Here is a 19,873-nt window from a genome sequence, read left to right on the forward strand (position 1 = left end):
CGTGCACTGGTGTGTGTGTGTCTGCTAGGCAGCTTCCTCTGGAGCTCGGGTGCTCAGGCTGAACTTCTGACTCTGTGTTACCATGGCTGAGAGGGCACGAGCAGGTTGTTCTCTGCTCCATCGTCACGCACGGCAAGTTCTAACATGTACTGACGACTTGGAGAACAACGCAGAGTCCGAAGGTTTTCTGACAACAGTGGGTGATTTTAGTTCTGTCAGTTAACCAGAGATACAATTGACTTCAGGGAGAATGCTTCACTTATAAATGTGAAAAAAATATTTGAGCTTTCCAGAAAAAGTACTGTTTGAATATAGTTTAACGTTTATGGCATTATCGATGGGAGAATCAAAATACGCTTGTCAGAAATATTTTCTTTTTATCAAGCCCCAATTTATCTCAGAGGTGCTCTTTTAACTGCTAAATTTACACAGCCAGTGCGTCCACTTTTTTAGAGAATTTTCAAAATTTGGTGAAGATGAGACTTTCAGGTTTCATGAAAGCTACATGAGAGAGCACGGCGGGCACACTTGGTGCTGGACGTGCTCGGTGAGGCGTGGAGGCTGCAGCTGTCGCGGAAGTCGGCGTCCCTGACCGTCATCGCGGTGGCCTGGGCTCTAGACGGGCTCCCCGTGTGCGGGCACTTGCCCAACGGCGTTTGAACTGGACCCCGTTAATAAGGACCTGGTGCTTTAAATGCTGTCTTTCCACCTCCCCTTGGTCGACGCTGTCGTGCGCTCACGGGGGAAGCTGAGTCGTGGGGTTTGCTGTCCTGTGTGTCCTGAAACCTTCCGCGTTGCCCGTCGCCAGCTACAGGCTCGGAGCTGTACTGCTTTTGACGGGAAGCGGCACCGCAGTCCTCCCACCCGGGCCTCTCTCCAGCCCTGCGCCGGCCTGCGCGGCTGCGTCGGTGAAGTGGAGCCCGGTGAGCCTTTGTAGGAGGTGCCGGGTGTGCAGAGTGTCAGTGTCAGAGAAATGAGGCCCGGCTGCATCGGTGAAGTGGAGCCCGGTGAGCCTTTGTAGGAGGTGCCGGGTGTGCAGAGTGTCAGTGTCAGAGAAATGAGGCCCTGTCTGTTGTCTGGATGATGCCACTCGTATGGCATTTGATCAGCAGCTCACACAACCGTCTCGTTACGAAAGACGGCTTGACCGTGGTGCTTCTGTCCCAATTTAAAACGCGTGTTGTCATTCACATATGACATGACCTTTCTCTCATAGGCGTGTCTGTTCCCCATAGAATTCAGCGTATTTCTGAACGTCTTTCTCCTGTGACTCTGATTCTGAGGTTAGTAAGTGTGCCACATGAGTCGACTACTAGAGCAGGTATTTAAGAAATCCCGCTTGGGGTCTAGAATTGGATCCTTGACGGGGCAGATCAAGTCCCAGCCGAGTAGCCCCCGCACGCGTGGCCCGAGCCGGGTGGGCACAGTGCTGACCTCGTCCCAGCTGGCCCGCAGGGGAGGCAGCCCCCTTGAGCTCGTGTCCCCAGTCCTCTCTGTAAACTGAGGTCAAAGATGAGAGTGAGACAGTGACAGCAGAGAGCGATGCAGAGGAAGGAAATCAATCCCAGCAGAAACGGAGCGAGTCCTCTGTTTGCTTCTGGACCGTGGCTTGGGGCCGCGGGATCCCGGCAGATGGCATACGCCTCATTCCCGCAGGATACCGGCTTGTAGCTCAGCTTCTTCGGAACAGAGCTGGATGCTTTGGGCAGATTTAAGGCATTTGGAGTCCTGTCACCTTAGTGCTCGTGTTTTAGGCTTGGGAGCTAATGACTGGAAGATTTCTTGTTTTCTAGAAGATTGACCCGTGAAGGAATACTTCCTTCCCTTGCAGTTAACTTAGCTGAGGACTAAATGCCTGTCATGTTTATCTTGGTAGCTGTAGTAAAGAAGGAAGAAAAGACGGTTCTGTTGATTATTAGAAAGTGGTCATGTGAGTGAACGGGCGAGTTGGCAGGCTCTACTTCACATTTATTTATTTCTTTGCTCTTGATATCAGTACTTTTTTTTTTTTTAAAGAAACACACTTGTTCCTAAGTGAAGGACTGAACGGATTTTATTCTGCCACTCAAGAGTTTTTTAAATACCATTTTTTGTCATCAAGTCTTTTTCTCTTGGCCTTTTGTTACCGATATTCCATTAGCAGAGACCAGGTGTTCTGCTTCTGGCAGAGGGAAGACTTACCGATAGCTTCCCAAATAGTCTCCACGTAGCTGCTTTCATCCCCTGGTTTCTCAGACTGTCTATGATGGGGTTCAGTGAGGGAGACAAAACTGTGTGTGCCGTGGCAGCCCCCAGATCTCGAACAGATAAAATGTCATCAGTCGGTCGTAAGGCAGCCAAGAGCTCTGTGGTGCGGACGAGCGCGCCGAAGAAAAGCAGCCGCGGGAGCAGGTGGGCCTCTGCTGGGGGGAGCGTGAGCATCTCCAGTTGAGAAGAACTGGAAACAGGCGAGAGTAGAAACAGAGAATCCCAGGGCACGCGGCATTCCATTCGGAGCAGTCGCGGGTTCTGTCGGCAGCAGGCAGAAGTGGGTTCCTAGATGAAGTGGGAGAGCAGCAGTGATTTGTTCCTGTGCCCCACTGGCGGGAGGGGCGGGAGTGGGGGCCCTGCCGCTGATGCCCGCCTGTGGGTGTGCTTCCCCCAGCGCGGGACGGGCACCTCGGGGAGGAGGGGACTCGTGCTCCCAGGCCGCGGGCCGCCTCGCCCTCTCGCTGGCTTCCCGCGTCTCTCAGCCGCGTTGTCCTGCCTCCGTCACCGTATTCCAGTGTCATCAGGGCGCTGGACCGGAGCTCTAAAGTCCCAGGAATACATCCGTAGTAGAAAAGGCCTTTTATGAAAGCGAACGACTCTTGCCTGGAAGAGTCAGGACAGTGTGCACCAGCCTCCAGGTAATGGAGTCAGTGGGCTCTTTCTAACCCCGAATTTCTTGTCTACAGTGAGTAGCTGTTGCATATTAGAAAAAAAATGAAGCCTCTGGCAACGTGCCAAGGATTCAGTACCTGTTTGGCCCCCTTCAGAGCGTGGGCTTCTGAAGGTCCCCGGCCTGGCAGGTGCTGCCGCGCCCCCTCCTGGCCAGCCTGGCGGTCCGGGGACCACACTCGGGCTGTCCCTGGCTGGCCTGTGCAGGCCTTGTTTGCGTCGCTCAGAGGCTTGTATGGCCCCCGTGAATGTTTACATAAGGTGTAGCTGCTGTCTGAGGAGGAGTCGTCTTCAGGGAACAGGAAGTAGCATTCGATTCAGCGCTGATGGCTGCTCTGCCCGACAAGGCCCTTCTTGCCTCCATTACTCCTTCCAGCGTTGGGATCCTGTGTCAGGATGGTCACAGTCTCACGTGGACTCAGCGTTTGTTTTTAATTTATGAATAGCTTTGTTCGTTTTAATTTAAAAAGTTTACTGGCTGTTTTACTCTGCTTGAGCCGTTAAGATACGTGTTGTGTCCTCTGGTGGAACCATTCCTGGGTAGTGCAGTGTTTACTATTCCCAGGAAGCCTAAGGTTGACTTAAAGGAGCACTTACTTGAAATTTTATGTGAAACACTTTGAGCTTTAATTGTACATAGACTTCACAGTCTTAAGTCTAATGCTGCTTGAATAGAATGAAAAGCCGCTATGTTTCTTTAGGGAGTTAGTTCCCTGGCGGTCCAGTGCTTAGGACTCCACGCTGTCACTGCGGTGGCCGGGTTCAGTCCCTGGTCGGGGGACTAAGATCCCCCAAGACGTGCAGTGCGGCCAAAAAAAGAAAAAAAAAAAAAAAGCCACTAAGTATCTTTAGAAATAAGAGATTCCGTGGTGTGATCTGCAGAAATTATTACAGAAAAATAACTAAGAACGACCTAGGAATTTTGCAGTGGCTCAGGGATGTCCAGTCAGGTAAATGGACCTGTCCTTTCCACTCCAGTCCCGCCTTCTCTCCTAGACTTTTCATTTTTAAGCTAATTAGTGACTTTCAGAAAGTTTTGTAAGTACATAACGCAGAGAAGTACAATAAGGTTCATAAAGCTTCTTGTGTTATCTCTTACGTAAGTATGTTATCCGTAGACAAAATCATTTTAAAAGATGTTAACATTATGGTTTGGGCATTTTAAAGTCAGGCACACAGAATCTCTGATCCCATAAAGCAGCGGTCCCCAACCTTTTTGGCACCAGGGACCGGTTTCGTGGAAGACAGTTCTTCCGCAGAGTGGGGGGGGGGCGGGCAGGGGGATGGTTCAGGCAGCAGTGCGAGCGACGGGGAGCGGCAGATGCAGCTTTGTCTGCTCCCCCGCCGCTCACCTCCTGCCGCGCGGCCGGTTCCTCACAGGCCACGGACCGCCACCGGTCCACATCCCAGGGCTTGGGGAGCCCTGCCATAAAGGATCCCAGGACTCCTCGCTGCCTCCTGCCCTGGGGTAGTTGGCATCGCCGTCAGTATCACAGGCTCACGGCCTGCCTTGTGTGCACTGGTAGAGGTTGTTGGCATTTAAATTTTCTGGATGTGAAGCTTGTGGGTTAAACCAGAGGATGACCCGGGAATTCCCTGGTGGTGGTCCAGTGGTTAGGACTCTGCCCTTCCACTGCAGGGGGCCCAGGTTTGATCCTTGATCGGAGAACTGGGATCCCACAAACCACGCAGCGCAGCCAAAAAAAATAAATTAACCCCCCCGAAAAAAAGATGACCCAATATCTTAATTTAGCAAATACCTACTTAGCTAAATAGCAGTGCAGAATAGAAACAGCCGAAATCCAGCCCTTTCCTTGCTCGCTATATTAGAGCATTGTTAGTGTTAAAGGTCTGCGTTGTTCTCTGTGTTTTTTGTTGTGAAATGTTGAGCATTTCTGAAGCTCTCTGAGGCAGACTCCTCTGTTCAGACCTAGGCATGGTTTCCTCCTCCTACAGATTTGTCCTCCTTGTTTAGAAAGGGATGAGTGATTATGCTTTGTGTTGAATACCCTACCTTGGATATGAAGACTCTGCTGGGTCTTTTAAAGTTGGTAGTAATTCTTTAATCCTGGAAGGAGACGCTTCTGTAGAGAATCCTCGAGGGTCTTTCAGCACCTCATTACTCAGGCGCTCAGTGTGATGTGTTCCAAACTACCCTTCAGTGGACAGTTTAGGAGGCTGAAGGACAGCGATGAGATGCGTGGCACCACACTTTGGGGGTTTATAAAGAGGACGCTTTGGTGAACTTTATAAAGAGGACACTCTGCCTGTGTGTAGTGTGGCTCTTGAAGGTCTGAACATCTGTCACCTGTAGGCATGAATTGCTCGAAGAAGCCCGGAGACAAGGCTTACCCTTTGCACAGTGGGACGGGCCAACTGTTGTCGTCTGGCTAGAGGTGCGTATGCCCCTCTCCGAATCCTGGCCGAGTGTGCGAGCCCGTCCGTACGCCACGCATAACCTTCTGGCCCCCGTGTCTCCCGTCTCCAGCTCTGGGTCGGGATGCCGGCCTGGTACGTGGCTGCTTGCCGAGCCAACGTGAAGAGCGGGGCCATCATGTCCGCCCTGTCGGACACGGAGATCCAGCGCGAGATCGGCATCAGCAACCCTCTGCACCGGCTGAAGCTGAGGCTGGCGATTCAGGAGATCATGTCCCTGACAAGTCCATCAGCCCCTCCTACGTCAAGAACGGTACGTTTCCGTAAAAAGAGTTCAGCCCCTATGCGTGTTGCTTCCGCAGTTCTTTATAAACACATCTAGTGTTCCAGTTTAAAGGTTTAGCATTCAAAGACATGACAACTTTTAATTTGCGGCAATTGGGCTGTTCAAAGATACGTCATTAAATACTTTTATAGCAGCTTGGCTACAGTGGCATTGTGATATAGAAATGGGAGTCTTTGAAAACGTAAAAAAGCAACCATCACAAATTTAAATATGAATTTAAAGAAAGTGAAGGAGAAAAAGCTTAGACCCCAGGTTGCATTGTAAGCAGTGGTTCCCTCGTTTGACTTGCTCTCCGTTTCGGGAGCTGTAGACCCTGGGATTTTAAGAGTCCATAAATCTGCAAGTGCACTCCAAGTAGTGTTTGTGCTCATCCAGTTTTGCTCCATGTGGGAAGACCTTGGAAGTCCTTTAAGAGGGTCCTCCTAGTTGAAAAAGTGAAAAACTAACGTAATGAAAACGTGAATGATAATCGGGAGATCAGGGCGGGCCAGCCCTTCATTTCTCAAGGGCAGACTCTGTACACCGGCTCAGTTCCCACTCTGCTTTCAGTCTGTCTACTCTGGAGAGAAAAACCAGTGTGGAAACTAAGCCTCACAGACGTACTTCCTCTGAGTAGCAGGTCAACGCCTGATTCAGGGCTCACGGTTACTTTACACAAAAAGCGTGAAAGCTTTCCTGTTCGCTCGTCTTCCGTTGTTTCTCAGTGGGAGCGTCGTGGTGATGACAGTAGCCCGTGTCCTCACCTCTTGCACAGGTGCGCGTGATCTCAGTGTATCCGATCTGCTCTGTGCCCAGGTGTTTCACCAGAGTCGCCTTTTCAGAAATGAAGGTGCTGGGGGTTTTCCCGCAGCTTTTATCAAGTATCTCGGTAAAGGGAGCGTCTTATGAATTGAGTTTAATGGACGGTGAAGACGAACAGGCCTCCCGTGAGGAACCCGCCCACCATTAGGCGGGGGCACTGCCCGCGGGGGCTCGGCCGTCTGGGGCTGCGGGGACGCCCGGCGGTGCCGTCACTGGGACGCTGGCGGCCCCGCACCCCGCCTCTGACAGAGGCCCCGGTCCCCGGCGGGCGCCTGCTCAGAAGCATCTCCCCAGAGCCCAAAGCCGGACTTCTGTCCTGTTCTTTGTTGTGCTTTGACTGGGTGAGACCGTCTTAAGTACAATGGCTTAACAGCTCTTTAGATCCCACGTAGCTCAGGTGTCAGCGTGGCACAGGAAGAAGCTCTAGGGCTGTCCTCCTTAAGAAGGCAGGGTCCTGCCAGGAGAAGGGCTGAGCGCCCGCCCGTGTCTCGCTGTGAGCATCTCAGACGGGGAGGTGGGTGGGGACGGCCTCTGCCCCACCCGCTCCCCTCCCGTGCCCTGGCTGACCTGGCTGACGTGTCTGCCGCCTTTCCCCTCTGTCACCGCTGCCCTTGCCCTGGATGTGGCCGGTCACGGGGTGCCCCTAGACCACAGGAAATGTCTGGTTAACACACGAGGAGATGGAGACGCTCACGGCCACGCCCCAGACGGTCAGTCCCGCCCCGTGCTCACCCCCCACCCCCACCCCTCCCCGGGCAGCCCCACCTCAGGTTGGCGCCGTTCTTGGCCTTTCTGTGGAAAACAGAAATGTCGTCTTACGTTCGATTGTTCTGGATAAGTATTTCCTTTAGGTATTAGTTAAATGTGTGAAACACAATCCATATTTCATCTTATTTTATATTCTTTTCAGGAACTTATAGACTTGCTCCATGTAGAACAGACTTAATTGCTGTCTTCTTTAGGGGAGCCCTCAGTTCAGCCCTCTGGCCCTAGTTTTCTCCTCTTCCGGGTGTGCTTGCCGTGGGACGTCCGCTCCTTGCATGAGACATGGGCATTGTTGGTTTTGCATGAGTTTTGCATGATGCTTTGATTCTTTGACCCTTTTCACCCCGTTAAGCTGCACCTCCCCTGCAAAGTTAATTTGCTTGCATTACTAAGCTCGCCAATACTAATAGTTATGTTCTTTTGCATCCCTGACCACGTAACATCAGGAAGATGAGGAGGGAAGCTGGGCTCAGGTTGGAGACTTTCTATAACGTATTCTTCACTATATGTACAGCAACAAAAAGAATTGGAGTATGAAAACTTGTAATTTACTTTTCTTGACGTTTTTAACTTCTTGACATAGAATATTGTTAATGGTTTGAAAGCATTAGCCAAAGAAAGCACGGGATTAACGAGTGCGTCTCATGGACAACTTTGAACATGTCTGGTGTGGTGCCCTGGTAGTTAGTTCTCACTCACGTAAATTACTTTGTTTGACACGTGGTCTTTCCTACAAAGCCCTGTTGGCTTTGGCAGCTCCTGAGATGATGTATTTCAGTCCCTGGTGGGGGTAGCGTTAGTTACAAGACCTACTGAGGAGGAAATTGTGTTCTAATAAATTTCCAACACAAGAGTTGCCGTAGAGCCTCTACCTCTGTAGGCATTTGCTACAGTGTCCTAATACAGTGTTGTTCCAAAGGCTTTCTTACTGGTGGGATTCTCAGAAATTGAGCCCATTCTCGCTTACCGTGCCTGTGGAATTGTTAGGTCCCCAGTTCAGCTCGAGAAAAGCCCTGTCACAGCTGTTTTTCAGCTTAATTTGAGACCCGTTGATTAAAAACGGTGATTTCCCCACGTGTGATCCCACGACATTGCCCTGTGACTCGCGACAAGTCGAAGCCTGCTGGCTGCGGCTGGAGTTTCCCTGAGGCGCTCGCTAGTGGCACCTGTTCACGGACCTTGAGAGGATAACTGTTTAACCGAAAAGTCAAAGGAATTTTAAATCAGAATTTTCCTGATCACAGGTTGTTGGTTGAAACACCTGCTTCCCTCTATTTGTACTCCTGAAATAAAGCCAATTATATCACTTTTTAACAGAAGAGGAAACGCTATAATATGATTCTGTGAGCTCCCTCCCCACACCACCATTTAGGTACTCTGTGCCACTACTCCAGATAAATATCCTCATTAATTTTTTAACCTGGTCACTAATGACTATCAGTGAATTTGAAAGAGTGCATTTCATAATTACGTAAACATCAGCATATTTTACGCTAAGAAGCAGAACTTGGTGAGCACTTGAATATAAAATTCCCTGCGTCATGGGGCACGAAGTATAAATTAAATAAGCTGGACGTTTGCTTTTCGCAACGGAAATATAAACAAGGATGAGCCCTGCCGATGGCACCAGAATTGCCAACGTTGAGTCCTCAGCGTAAGCAAGGACCGCTTTCCCTCCACCCCTCTCCTAGAGGAGAGGAACGCAGAGAGGCTTCCTGGTGTCCGTGAAGCTGCCAGGGGCAGATGGCGTACAGTGCGTATTCCCTGTGGTATTAGCACAGTGACCAGCTCCTAACCCAAGGGGAAGTTTGAGGTTCCCTTGGGCACTCAGGGGAAGAAGACATCAAGGTGTTGTCAAAGCCTTGGATGCCTTCATTCAGAAAGTAGCATCACCCAGCTGTCCGCGCGAGACTACACTGCCCACTGGTGGTACAGGATCGAACAGGACAGCCGCATCCGTGCCATCACTCTCACCTTGTACAGAGTTCAGAAAACTGATTTGTATTTGTGATCATTTCAGTGATGGAAAGATAGACCCTATAGAGTCTCTTGTATCCCAAATGTTCTCTGATCATGAGAGAGCCCCATTGTGTGCTTTTTTTCAGAGGCTGTGATGACAGCCTAGGAGGTGTGGGTCTCCCTTGGATTGAGCCTGATTTTCCCAGAAACCTATATTATCGACCATTTAGGTGTGACTAGAGTACCTAAGGAGTAAACAAAGATACAGAAGCTTCTGCTTCCGTGGAACTCTCTGTTTAGAAACGTCTTTGCATCTTGTGTCTCTGTAAGAACACATAATCCGCAAGCAAGAAAATAATACCAGATATTCATGCTGTAAGTGTCAGGCTTATGAGATGAGAGTTGGGTTTGAAAGAGTGAAGAAACATGATATTGTGATGATGTCCCAAAAATGTTTGATGTTTATCTCCACTCATGACTATTTATAGAATTTTTTTTTCTATTAGAAACATTTTTTTTTCCTATTAGAATTTGAGTGTTCTTGCTGGAGTCTGAATCATTCCTTCCAGCTTTGTTGGTGTTAATAATAGATTAGAGGGCTTCCCTGGTGGCGCAGTGGTAGGGAGTCCGCCTGCCGATGCAGGGGACATGGGTTCGTGCCCCGGTCCGGGAAGATCGCACATGTCGCGGAGCGGCTGGGCCCGTGAGCCATGGCCGCTGAGCCTGCGCGTCCGGAGCCTGTGCTCCGCAACGGGAGAGGCCACAACAGTGAGAGGCCCGCATACTGCAAAAAAAATAAAAATAAAATAGATTAGAGGCCATATTTTTGAGACAGACCATGGTGGTAGTGGAGAGATACTATTTCCAAGGATTCCATAATGTACAGAATTCCTCTGAATATACCTTAGTCTTCTTGGACTGCAGAACATCAAGTACCTTTCTTTGGTGTGTGTGTATATACATATAATGTGTTTATTTTTCATTGTGCAGACCTTGCACATATTCTGTTAGATTTATCCCTGAGGATTTCATGGGTTTTGATGATGTTATAATAAGTGGTATTTTTAAAAATTTCAATTTCCAGTTTATTTCTAGTATTTACAAGTATTGTGCATTTTTATATGTTGACCTTGTATCCTGCAACTTTGCTAATAAACTCATTTTTATTCTTGTAACTGTTTTGCGGATTCATTTTCGACATTAATAACCAGGTCACCTGCAAATACCGTTTTATTGCTTTTCCAATTCATATGATTTTGATTTCATTTTTCTTGTCTTATTACAGTGACTAGGAGTTCCAATACAGTGTTGAATAAAAGTTGCGAGAGCAGACATCCTTGCTTTGTTCCTGATCTTAGGGAGAATGCCTTGCATGTTGTCAGCTCTCCGTTTTTCGTAAATGCTCTGTATATGAGGTTGAGGCAGTTTTCTTCCATTCCTAGGTTGCTGAGATTTCCGTATATAAATGATGAATATCGTCAGATGCCTTTTCTCTGTCTTTCGAGATGATATTGTGCTTTTTCTTTTCAGTTCATCGATACAGTGAATTTCATTGGTTTTTCGAACGTTGACCCAACCTTACGTTCTTGGGATAAGCCCTACTTGTCACGATATCCTGTTCGTTTAATTGATTATTGATCTCCTGATACTTCGTTAAGGAATTCTGCATCTGTGTCTCTGAGGGATATTGGTTTGCAGTTTTCTTATTATATGTTTCTCTGGTTTAGGTATCAAGATAATTCCGGCCTCGTAGAATGAGTTAGGTGTTTTTTTCTTCGATGTTTTGGAATCGTTTGTGTAGAATTGGTATTTTTTTCGTAAATGCTCGATCGGATTCACTAGTGAAGCCATTTAGGGTAGAGATTTTATGTGTGTGCGTGTATGGGTGGGTAGGAAGGTTTGTAACTACGAATTTGAGTTTTAATAGATTACTCTTGTTGCTATCCTTTCAATGTCTATAGGATCTGTACTGATGTCCCCTCTGTCATTCTTGACATTGGCGGTTTATGTCTTCTCTTTTTTCTTGATCACTCTGGTTAGTCAATTTTATTGATATCTATGAAGAAATTGATTTTAGTTTCATTGTTTTATTTTCTGTTTTTCTGGTTTCCATTTCATTGATTTCTGCTCGTTTGTTTTCTTCTTTCTGCTTCGTTGATTCCTACTTTAATTCTGTTGAGGTCAGAGAACATACTTTGTATGATGTCAGTCACTTTGAGTATGCTGAGACTTGTCTGCCTTGAAGAGTGTTCCATATCCCCTTGAAAAGAACGTATCGTGCTGTTGGATGGAGTGTTGCATAAAATGTCAGTTAGGTTAGGTTGGTTGATAGCATTATTTAAGGCTTCTCTATCCTTACTGGGGTTGGTTGGTTGTCTGTTTTGGCTTCCTCCTTCAATCAGTTACTGAATAATTGAGAGAGGAGGGTTGAGGTCTCTGACTGTAATTGTGCATTTGTCTCTTTCTCCTTTCAGCCTGTCAGTTACTGCTTTGCTTATAGGTTCTTTTAAAACTATTTTTTAATTCACTTGACTGACTTGGAAATTAACAGATGTTTTGTTAAGGAAATTTGGAAAACAAAGTGTTAAAAATAAAATTAAAGACAGCCAGAGATATTGTTAATGAGTAGAGTTAGATTGATCCTTCAAACTTGTTCATGAGCCGTGGTTATTATGTATAAAAGCTATTTCAGAAAAGTAATGTGTAGTCAGTTATAATTTTATCGTGATTGTTAAATAGGTTAAATTTATACACACAAGAGAGTCATAGAGTTTTAATGGCATAATTCCTTTTGTATAAAATTTTGCCAGCAAATTTATAGGGTAGTAAATAAGAGATCAACTTATTTTGAAATTATAAGCAACCACGTTGTCGTTAGCTTATTAGCCTTTGAGAATATGTAACAGATTAAAAATCCAGTTTAAAGATGGTATAAACGGTCCTTGTGGCTGCTTTCATGGGTTTTTTCCTGAACTGATCGTCCTTGATTATTGAAAGCAGACGCTGGCATACGGGGACATGAACCACGAGTGGATCGGCAACGAGTGGCTGCCCAGCCTGGGCCTCCCGCAGTACCGGAGCTACTTCATGGAGTGCCTCGTGGACGCACGGATGCTCGACCACTTGACCAAGAAAGACCTTCGCGGGCAACTGAAAATGGTTGATAGTTTCCACAGGTTAGTCGCCGTAAGTAGTTCTTGCTAATTGGCTGAGAGACGTTTGACTGTTGCCCGGTCTAAATTTTTTCTTTTTTTTTTCTTTTTCTCTTGGAAATAGAAACAGTTTCCAGTGTGGAATTATGTGCCTGCGAAGGTTAAATTATGACCGGAAAGAACTGGAAAGAAAAAGAGAAGAAAGCCAGAATGAACTAAAAGGCTAGTACAGTCGTGTTTCTTCATTCCCAGTGTACCAGCAGCCTCAGTGATTTCCTGTTTTAAAGAAAAAAAATCAGGAAATGCTTTAAGTGGAGAAAACGTGTCTGGCATCATTACAGAGGAGGGAGTGTTTTTAAGATCCTCCTCTGTGGCCAGAGCACTTGTGCCTGTGTCCTTGTGCTCAGTCTATAGGTTAAGTGCCTCAAGGTAAACATTTTTCCCATGACTCTAGAGATTTCCTGTTACTATGACACGTGTCCTGTTTCACTCAGAAATGCTGCTACACGCTGTAGATAATTCCAGAGCCGAAAAGAACGAGACCTGCCGTTCACTCGTTTGATTTAAGTGTGAAAGACGCTGCTCTGGCCGTCTGTCAAAGGACTTGAGGAGTGCAGGGGAGAGCAGCGCGTGGCTCTCCTCCCGGGCGGGGCGAGCGGGCCTTGAAGGTGCCGTGGGAGCAGCTACTTAACCAGGGAGGAGGGCAGAGGCGCTTCAGTCAGAAGGCGGGTGCGGAGGCCTGGGAGGGCGGGGGCTGTCCCACTGGGAGGTGTCAGATGCTTGCCTCCGAGGGGGAGCTTGTCACTCTGTGCGCCCCTCAATGATCAGGTATGATAGAGTGCTTTTACACAAGGTGTTGGTGATTAAGCTCAGGGTAAAACCTCCCAGAATTTTCAGAAAATGAATCTAATAGTATTAATAGTAATAATAATAGTAAGACTTAGGGAACAAGTCCAGGCACTTTCAAAGGTTACTTTATTTAATCCTCACCACAGCACTGTGAGTGCCAAGTGCTGTTTCCACCCCCAGCTCTCACTAAGAAGGAAACTAAAGGTAAGACGTGGTTGGGGAGACGCGGCCCTTGTGAGGGGTGGTTGAGTCGCGACTGAGTTGATGTGAATCATGAGAGAAGCCAGAAGCCAACATCTGTATATTCCATACCTTTATCCAGAAAAGGGCGTTGGAAATGAAATCTGTGAATCTGTTTCATTTGTTTTCTGTATGGTTTAAATCTTCTTACGGGTGACGGGAGCTGCCTTTGAAGGTAATCGGTGATCATCTGTGGCTATGTGTAGCTCTCTCCCGGCGCAGACTTAATCATTTATGACTTGGCTGAATGTGAAATCTCCCCCCCAAATCTCTAATACGCTGGAGAATATCTTTAAGTTTCTCTCTTTTTAACAAAAGAGAGACAACAAAAATGGCTTCAAGAAAAGAGGCTTCACAGTTGTAAGTGAGAGGTTGATGCTGAAGTGAGCAAGGTGTCCAGATACGGTGCCAGCTCCTTCTTGGGACGGGAAGAAAGTATATCAAAAGACTCTCAAGTCTGTATCTGAAACGTGTTCGTACCTGGTGGGCACTCACCTCCTTGTGCGTCCTTTTATTTCTGATCCCCGGATCCTCGTTTTCTGTTCTCCAGAAACTAAGTGTACGTAATAACTTCATTCCTCTTGGGTTCACTTGAAGAATGAGTTCTTATGGGACAGTCTCCATTGGAGTGGAGAAGGGCCAAGCCATCAGCGTCTCAGTGCAGTAGGGGTTGGCTGCCCGCCTAACGGTGTCTCCCAGCTTTTGTCAGGAACTGAAGGGTCAGTTTCGCGGTAGGGATCTTTCCGCCGTGCCTGCAGGGTATACGTGATGAACACAGCTTTCTGAGGCCACTTTTAAAAGCGTTTTTATTCATCTGCAGATGTGCTTGTTTGGAGCAATGATCGAGTGATTCGCTGGATCCTCTCCATTGGTCTCAAGGAATACGCAAACAATCTCGTAGAGAGCGGTGTGCACGGCGCCCTTCTGGCCTTAGACGAAACCTTCGACTTCAACGCGCTGGCCCTCTTGTTACAGATCCCCACGCAGAACACACAGGTACAGCCCAGACGCCAGGCCTTCACTGGGGCACAGTGTGTGGTCCGTTCTCCCCACACAGACATGTAGCTGCCTATCTGAATGGAGACCAAACTTAACAACATCTCAGACCACTAGTAATCTCATTCCATACCAAATCCGTCATATAATAGTTCAAAATCTGTAATGCTTCCTTCCTCAGTATTTTTGCCTATTGACTTTTCATTTCCCGTTGGAAGCATGAGAGTCTTACGGTAAACACAATAAGGGGAACTTTCATTCAAGTCAGTACTCTGGTAAGAGTGACGTGTATCGAGATTTAGTTCTTCCGTGGAAAGAGAAATACTCTTTGTGTGTCAGATGAAGGTTTTATTAGTTTTGTTTCTACGCGTGGTTGCAGTTCTTGGTGACTGTGGGCTCCTTTGAGAAGGAGGGAATTTTTTTATTCTTCTGCAGAAGATTGTATATCTTTTGCCAGAGCCCCGATCTTCCCACCAGCACCGACCCACAGAGCACACTTTTGTATATAATTTCCAAGAGGTCATGGATCCCTCTCCCCAAAAGGCCATCCATGGACTCCATGTTAAACCCCTGATTTAAAATACTGTCAGAGTTTGAGTTTCTTTGTTTCGTTTTTAAAGTCTTGGTTTAAAAAGCAGTCCAGATATGCTGATATTCAGATGAGATTGTTGAAAGCTGTAGGGTGGTGTTGTTTTTTGATTTCAGGCTCGTGCTGTCTTGGAAAGAGAGTTTAACAACCTTTTGGTCATGGGGACCGACAGAAGGTTCGATGAAGTAAGTTTTCAGCTTAATTTACATTAATGCAACTTTAAAAGTCATTATCATCCTTGTATGAACCATGTAGTCAGGGTATTTCTTCTAAATGTGGAGACAATTTTACTTTACAAGTTAAGCTTTGCTCTTAAAAATTTATTAACAAATGAGCTATTAAAAAATTTCTTTGGACTTCCCTGGTGGCACAGTGGTTAAGAATCCGCCTGCCAATGCAGGGGACACGGGTTCGAGCCCTGGTCCGGGAAGGTCCCACATGCCGCGGAGCAGCTAAGCCCGTGCGCCACAACTACTGAGCCTGCGCTCTAGAGCCCGCGAGCCACAACTACTGAAGCCCGTGCGCCTAGAACCCGTGCTCCACGACAAAAGAAGCCCCCTCGGTGAGAAGCCCGCGCACCACAACGAAGAGTAGCCCCTGCGCACCGCAACTAGGGAAAGCCCGTGGGCAGCAACAAAGACCCAGCATAGCCAAAAATAAATAAATAAAATTAATTTTTAAAAAATGAATGGCTTCAGTAAGATAGGGGTTTGTATTTTTTTTGATTTTCGCTATTTAACTTTTGATACCCCTCAAAGGTATTTTTTTTATATCGTGAAACACTGGTTTCAGCTTAGGAATGGAGTCTAAGTTGTGTTTTGGGGACCAGCCGGATGTCTTACCCTAATCCAGAGCCCCTGTGCTTTGGGGGACTGTTTCATAAGTATACTGGAAAGCACAAAATATTAATTTCCCCTTACGCAAAACCATGACTCATTTATTCCCACACTTATCGTTATTCTCTTCATTGGACGTTAAGGAAACTTGAGTTTGACAAAGAGTAGAAGGGCACCTAAAGCAGCATTTGCTGGCTCTGTCCCAGCATGAGACAGAATTGTTTACAGCTCGAAAACTGTTTTTAAAGACAAATAAAAACATGTTATATTATATAGCAAGAAGGTGATTCCTTCAAGATAAGAAGTGAAGCCTGGTAATTGTCAGGAGGAACGTACAGCCGGGCGGCCCAGGCAGCCCTGGTTGATGCTCAGTTAGGGTCCCAGCGTCAGTGGTACCGGGCCCCGGCCACGCTCCACAGTTCCCAGCTAATCATATGGTTGTCACGAACGGGGTGAAATAAAGATGCGGTAACAAGCTCGGTCATTTTAAAGGGCTGGTAACTTTATGTTTTTGTCCTTTATTTTTAAATCTGTCTTGTTTTCTGTCCTTTAATTCACCAGGATGATGATAAAAGCTTTAGGAGAGCACCTTCTTGGAGAAAAAAATTTAGACCAAAGGATGTTCGTGGCTTAGCTGCTGGGTCAGCAGAGACTCTCCCCGCAAACTTCCGGGTCCCGTCCTCTCTGTCCTCGCCCTCTGTGCAGCCAAAGAAGATGCAGCTGGACGGTAGGTGATGCAGTGCTGCCCCAGCCGTTGGTAGGCGGCTTGAGCAGCTCTGGGACTGGAACGTTAATAATGATCTAGAATGGCCTACTTAATATGTGACAAGGCACTTGAGTACTGTTGCATGCCCAGGTGTAAATGTTTAAAATTGATCCTAACATCTGTTTATAAAAGTTTAACAGTAATACAGTCTTAATTCTTAAGTTCTTGTCTGGTTGAATGTTAGCATACTCTTCTAACTAATAAAACTAAGAATCGTGCGTGTTCTCAGAGCGTTAGATCGACACCCATGCTCGTAAAGATGTGTGTGTGGCAGGCAGCGCTCAGAAGCTGTTTCATAAAATAGCACATAGTAGCTTTCAGACCCCACCAGTTCCCCCTCGACTTCTCTTCACGCTAGAAGGATGACTGAGTCCATTTGAAATAACCTCCACCTTCCTGTCCTCCCTCCGTCCTCACTGTTATTTGTCCCTTGCACGCTGTAGAAGGCCGGGGAGAGGGAAGAAGGTGAGGCCGAGAGAAGTCACCACCCGAGCATGGCTGGGCCCGTAGTCATTTCACACCCAGCTCTGCTCTTCCCTTTGACAACCGCTCTGCCAGAGAGCACCGCTAGTTAAGGATGGGCTCTCAGCGCTGCTGTGTCCCCACTCGGCAGCAAAATCGAGAGACGGACGGCCTGGGTCTGAGTCTGGCCCTGCGGCCTAGGAGGCGCCTTGAGCACCGCGCCTCAGTTTCGCATCTGGGAAAGGGTCGTCTTGGGGCACCCTCCTCCCCGGCTGGCCGTGCCGGTTACACAAGTGATTCACAGAGCGGGTCACGGCTCAGGAAAGCGCCTGGCGCGTCCTCAGTCCTGTGAGGGCGGAGCCCTTAGGGCCGCTGCGGCGCTGCTGTTACTCAGGCCGTCCCCACGTCCTCCCCTGCCGTGGCCGGGCTGCAGGAGAGCAAGGGGTTTTCGAAGTGTGCTGACGGGGTTTGCAGTTTTCTCCTGTTATCAGCCCTTCCCATGCGTAGGTTTGTAAGTTTTACTGTCACTTGCCTGTATGAAAATCAGAGCAAAGTACATGTAGGGAGGCCTTTGCTAAATAAGCTGGACACTTTAGTGAGGGCGGCTTACAGATTTGTTTTTTCTGTTTGTTTTTTTGCGGTACGCGGGCCTCTCACTGCTGCGGCCTCTCCCGTTGCGGAGCACAGGCTCCGGACGCGCAGGCTCAGCGGGCATGGCTCACGGGCCCAGGCGCTCCGCGGCATGTGGGATCTTCCCGGACCGGGGCACGAACCCGTGTCCCCTGCATCGGCAGGTGGACCCTCAACCACTGCGCCACCAGGGAAGCCCCATTTTTACAGATTTTAACCGTAGCTTGGCCTTCAATTTATTGGATAGTCTAAATGAGTGCTTTCTTATTTTCCTCACTGCTTCATTTCCATTCTTCTCGTTATAAATCGCATTTCGCTGTTAAATGCTCACAGTGATGTTAACATTAGAGTTTTGATAAATTAAAAATACTCCTAGAAAGAGGTGTAGGCAATATATTATACGGGAGATGACTTTTTACCCTTGTGTGATAAGGAAGGCATAAACTATTAAAATGGGTTGTTTTCATGGCTTTTGAAGGCAAAAAGTGCAGCAGGTCCCTGGGGTTCTTAGGATCAGAAGGATTTAGAAAGATGCTGTGCGGGACTTCCCCGGTGGCCCAGTGGTTAAGGCGCCACGCTTCCAGTGCAGGGGGCGCGGGTTCGATCCCTGGTCGGGAACTAAGATCCTGTGTGCCACATGGTGTGGCCAAATATAAAATAAATAAAGTAAAATAAAATGTCCAAATCAATGGCTTTAAAAACAAACAAAAAAAAGATCTGCTCCGATCAGCAGCGCCAGCTGTCTTAAGCCCTTTCTGGAACCGCGGCCAAATGTTGGTCAAATGTGTTCCTGGTGGACCTGTGGGGAAACGAAAAATGTTGAATTGGGAGCAGCGGATTTCTGCTAGGGGTTATGGAAATTTCTTACTCAGTTTAAAGCGGGGTGAGGGCTTACCTATTGGGCCCCACAGCCTGTTTCTTGACAAGAAAAAAAACGTCAGTGGTGACATCCTTTCGGGTGGAAACTGACGCTGGGCTTCTGCTTTGTTAGCTACATCCCCGTCCTCTGCCCTCTGCCCACTGTCGAAGCCGCTGGGGAAGGCTCCCAGGGGAGAGAGGGCAGGCGGGTCCCCCTGGGGCAACAGAGCGCGGGGCCTCCAGGCCATCGGTGCCGGGCTTCAGTCCCCTTGGCGGGGCCCGTCACGTGGCCCGCTGTCACTGTTGCCCGACTCCCGTCCTCGCGGATACAGCGAAAGAGAAGTCCTGGCGCTCTCTGAATCTAGAGGGTTTAAGGAGGGACCACGTGGTCACGCTGAGTAGTCGTCACCCACCGTACAGGCGTTTCTCTGTCATCTGACTGCGGCTGCTGCTGTAGTGTGACCTCCCCGTGCCCCCCAGGGTGGCGGAGGTGGAGGGAACCCTCACGCGGTGGCTCTTAGGCTCCCTTTCTCCGGCTCGTCCGCCCCTCCCCCTCTGGTGGTTTCCCCCAGAGCCCTCAGGAGGTGGCCGCTCTGGACGTGAGTGCGTGTCCGTCCTTGTGCCCCCGTGTGGCGTCCCACCACTAACCGCACGCTGTGTTTGCACGCTTCCTCCCTCCCGTGCTTGTCGGACCAGGCAGCGTGGCGGGAGCGCAGAGGCTGGACTCCGCTGCAGTCAGGACTTACTCCTGCTGAGCCGACGCCGGTGAGTACAGGGCGGCCCTGGCCCCGGCCCGCAGGTGCGGGGAGGCCACGCCCTGGCGCCGGAGCGTCCGGGGGGATGGGGCGGCAGGAGAGCGGAAGGTGACCTTGGCGCTTGGCTGCCGCCGGGAGTGGTCAGCGCACGGCCCGGGTCTCCCTCGAGTTGCCCTGCGTGCTGGTGTCGCTCCCGCGTCAGCGGTGCTGCAGCACCGTGTCTTGCGTGCGCGTTCTCGAAGGGAACAAGCCCCAAAGCATCAGGGTTCACGAGGCCGCACCGCCGTGTGCCTCTCAGTCCAGAGGCCCGTCTTTAAAACGAAACTGCGCTGGCATCTCGGGGTCGGCCGCTGCTGAGGGAACACCCTTGCTTTGCAGGTGGTGCTCTGGGTGGGTGTGGGCCCGGGAGCCCAGCCCTCCCCTCGCTGCTCTCAGGGTTCTGTTGTCACGTCTCAGCTGGAATGCATGATTGGTTTTCTTATTAGCAGCTTTTAGATGTGTGTCAAAAGAAAGTCAGTCAAGGAATTCTCTCCGTGATCCGCTTGGTCCTTGATTCTTACCTACATTCTAAAAG

At 48.6% G+C, this 19,873-nt stretch overlaps 1 protein-coding gene across 1 annotated transcript in view; it reads left to right on the forward strand.

Annotated features, from left to right (window-relative positions):
* The window catches only part of PPFIA1 (PTPRF interacting protein alpha 1), a 92,929-nt gene that overhangs the window by 71,548 nt on the left and 1,508 nt on the right, over nt 1-19,873 (forward strand). The window contains exons 20-27 of the mRNA XM_029207500.1: nt 5,234-5,315; nt 5,408-5,608; nt 12,167-12,342; nt 12,443-12,540; nt 14,228-14,403; nt 15,109-15,177; nt 16,390-16,555; nt 19,241-19,309. Of these exons, the coding sequence (XP_029063333.1) occupies nt 5,234-5,315; nt 5,408-5,608; nt 12,167-12,342; nt 12,443-12,540; nt 14,228-14,403; nt 15,109-15,177; nt 16,390-16,555; nt 19,241-19,299 (1,027 nt within the window). The 3' untranslated portion in view covers nt 19,300-19,309. The remainder of the gene's footprint in view (nt 1-5,233; nt 5,316-5,407; nt 5,609-12,166; nt 12,343-12,442; nt 12,541-14,227; nt 14,404-15,108; nt 15,178-16,389; nt 16,556-19,240; nt 19,310-19,873) is intronic.

The sequence above is a fragment of the Monodon monoceros genome, unplaced genomic scaffold (assembly GCF_005190385.1).
Source record: "Monodon monoceros isolate NGI ecotype Baffin Bay Population unplaced genomic scaffold, NGI_Narwhal_1 Super_Scaffold_7, whole genome shotgun sequence".
NCBI lineage: Eukaryota > Metazoa > Chordata > Mammalia > Artiodactyla > Monodontidae > Monodon > Monodon monoceros.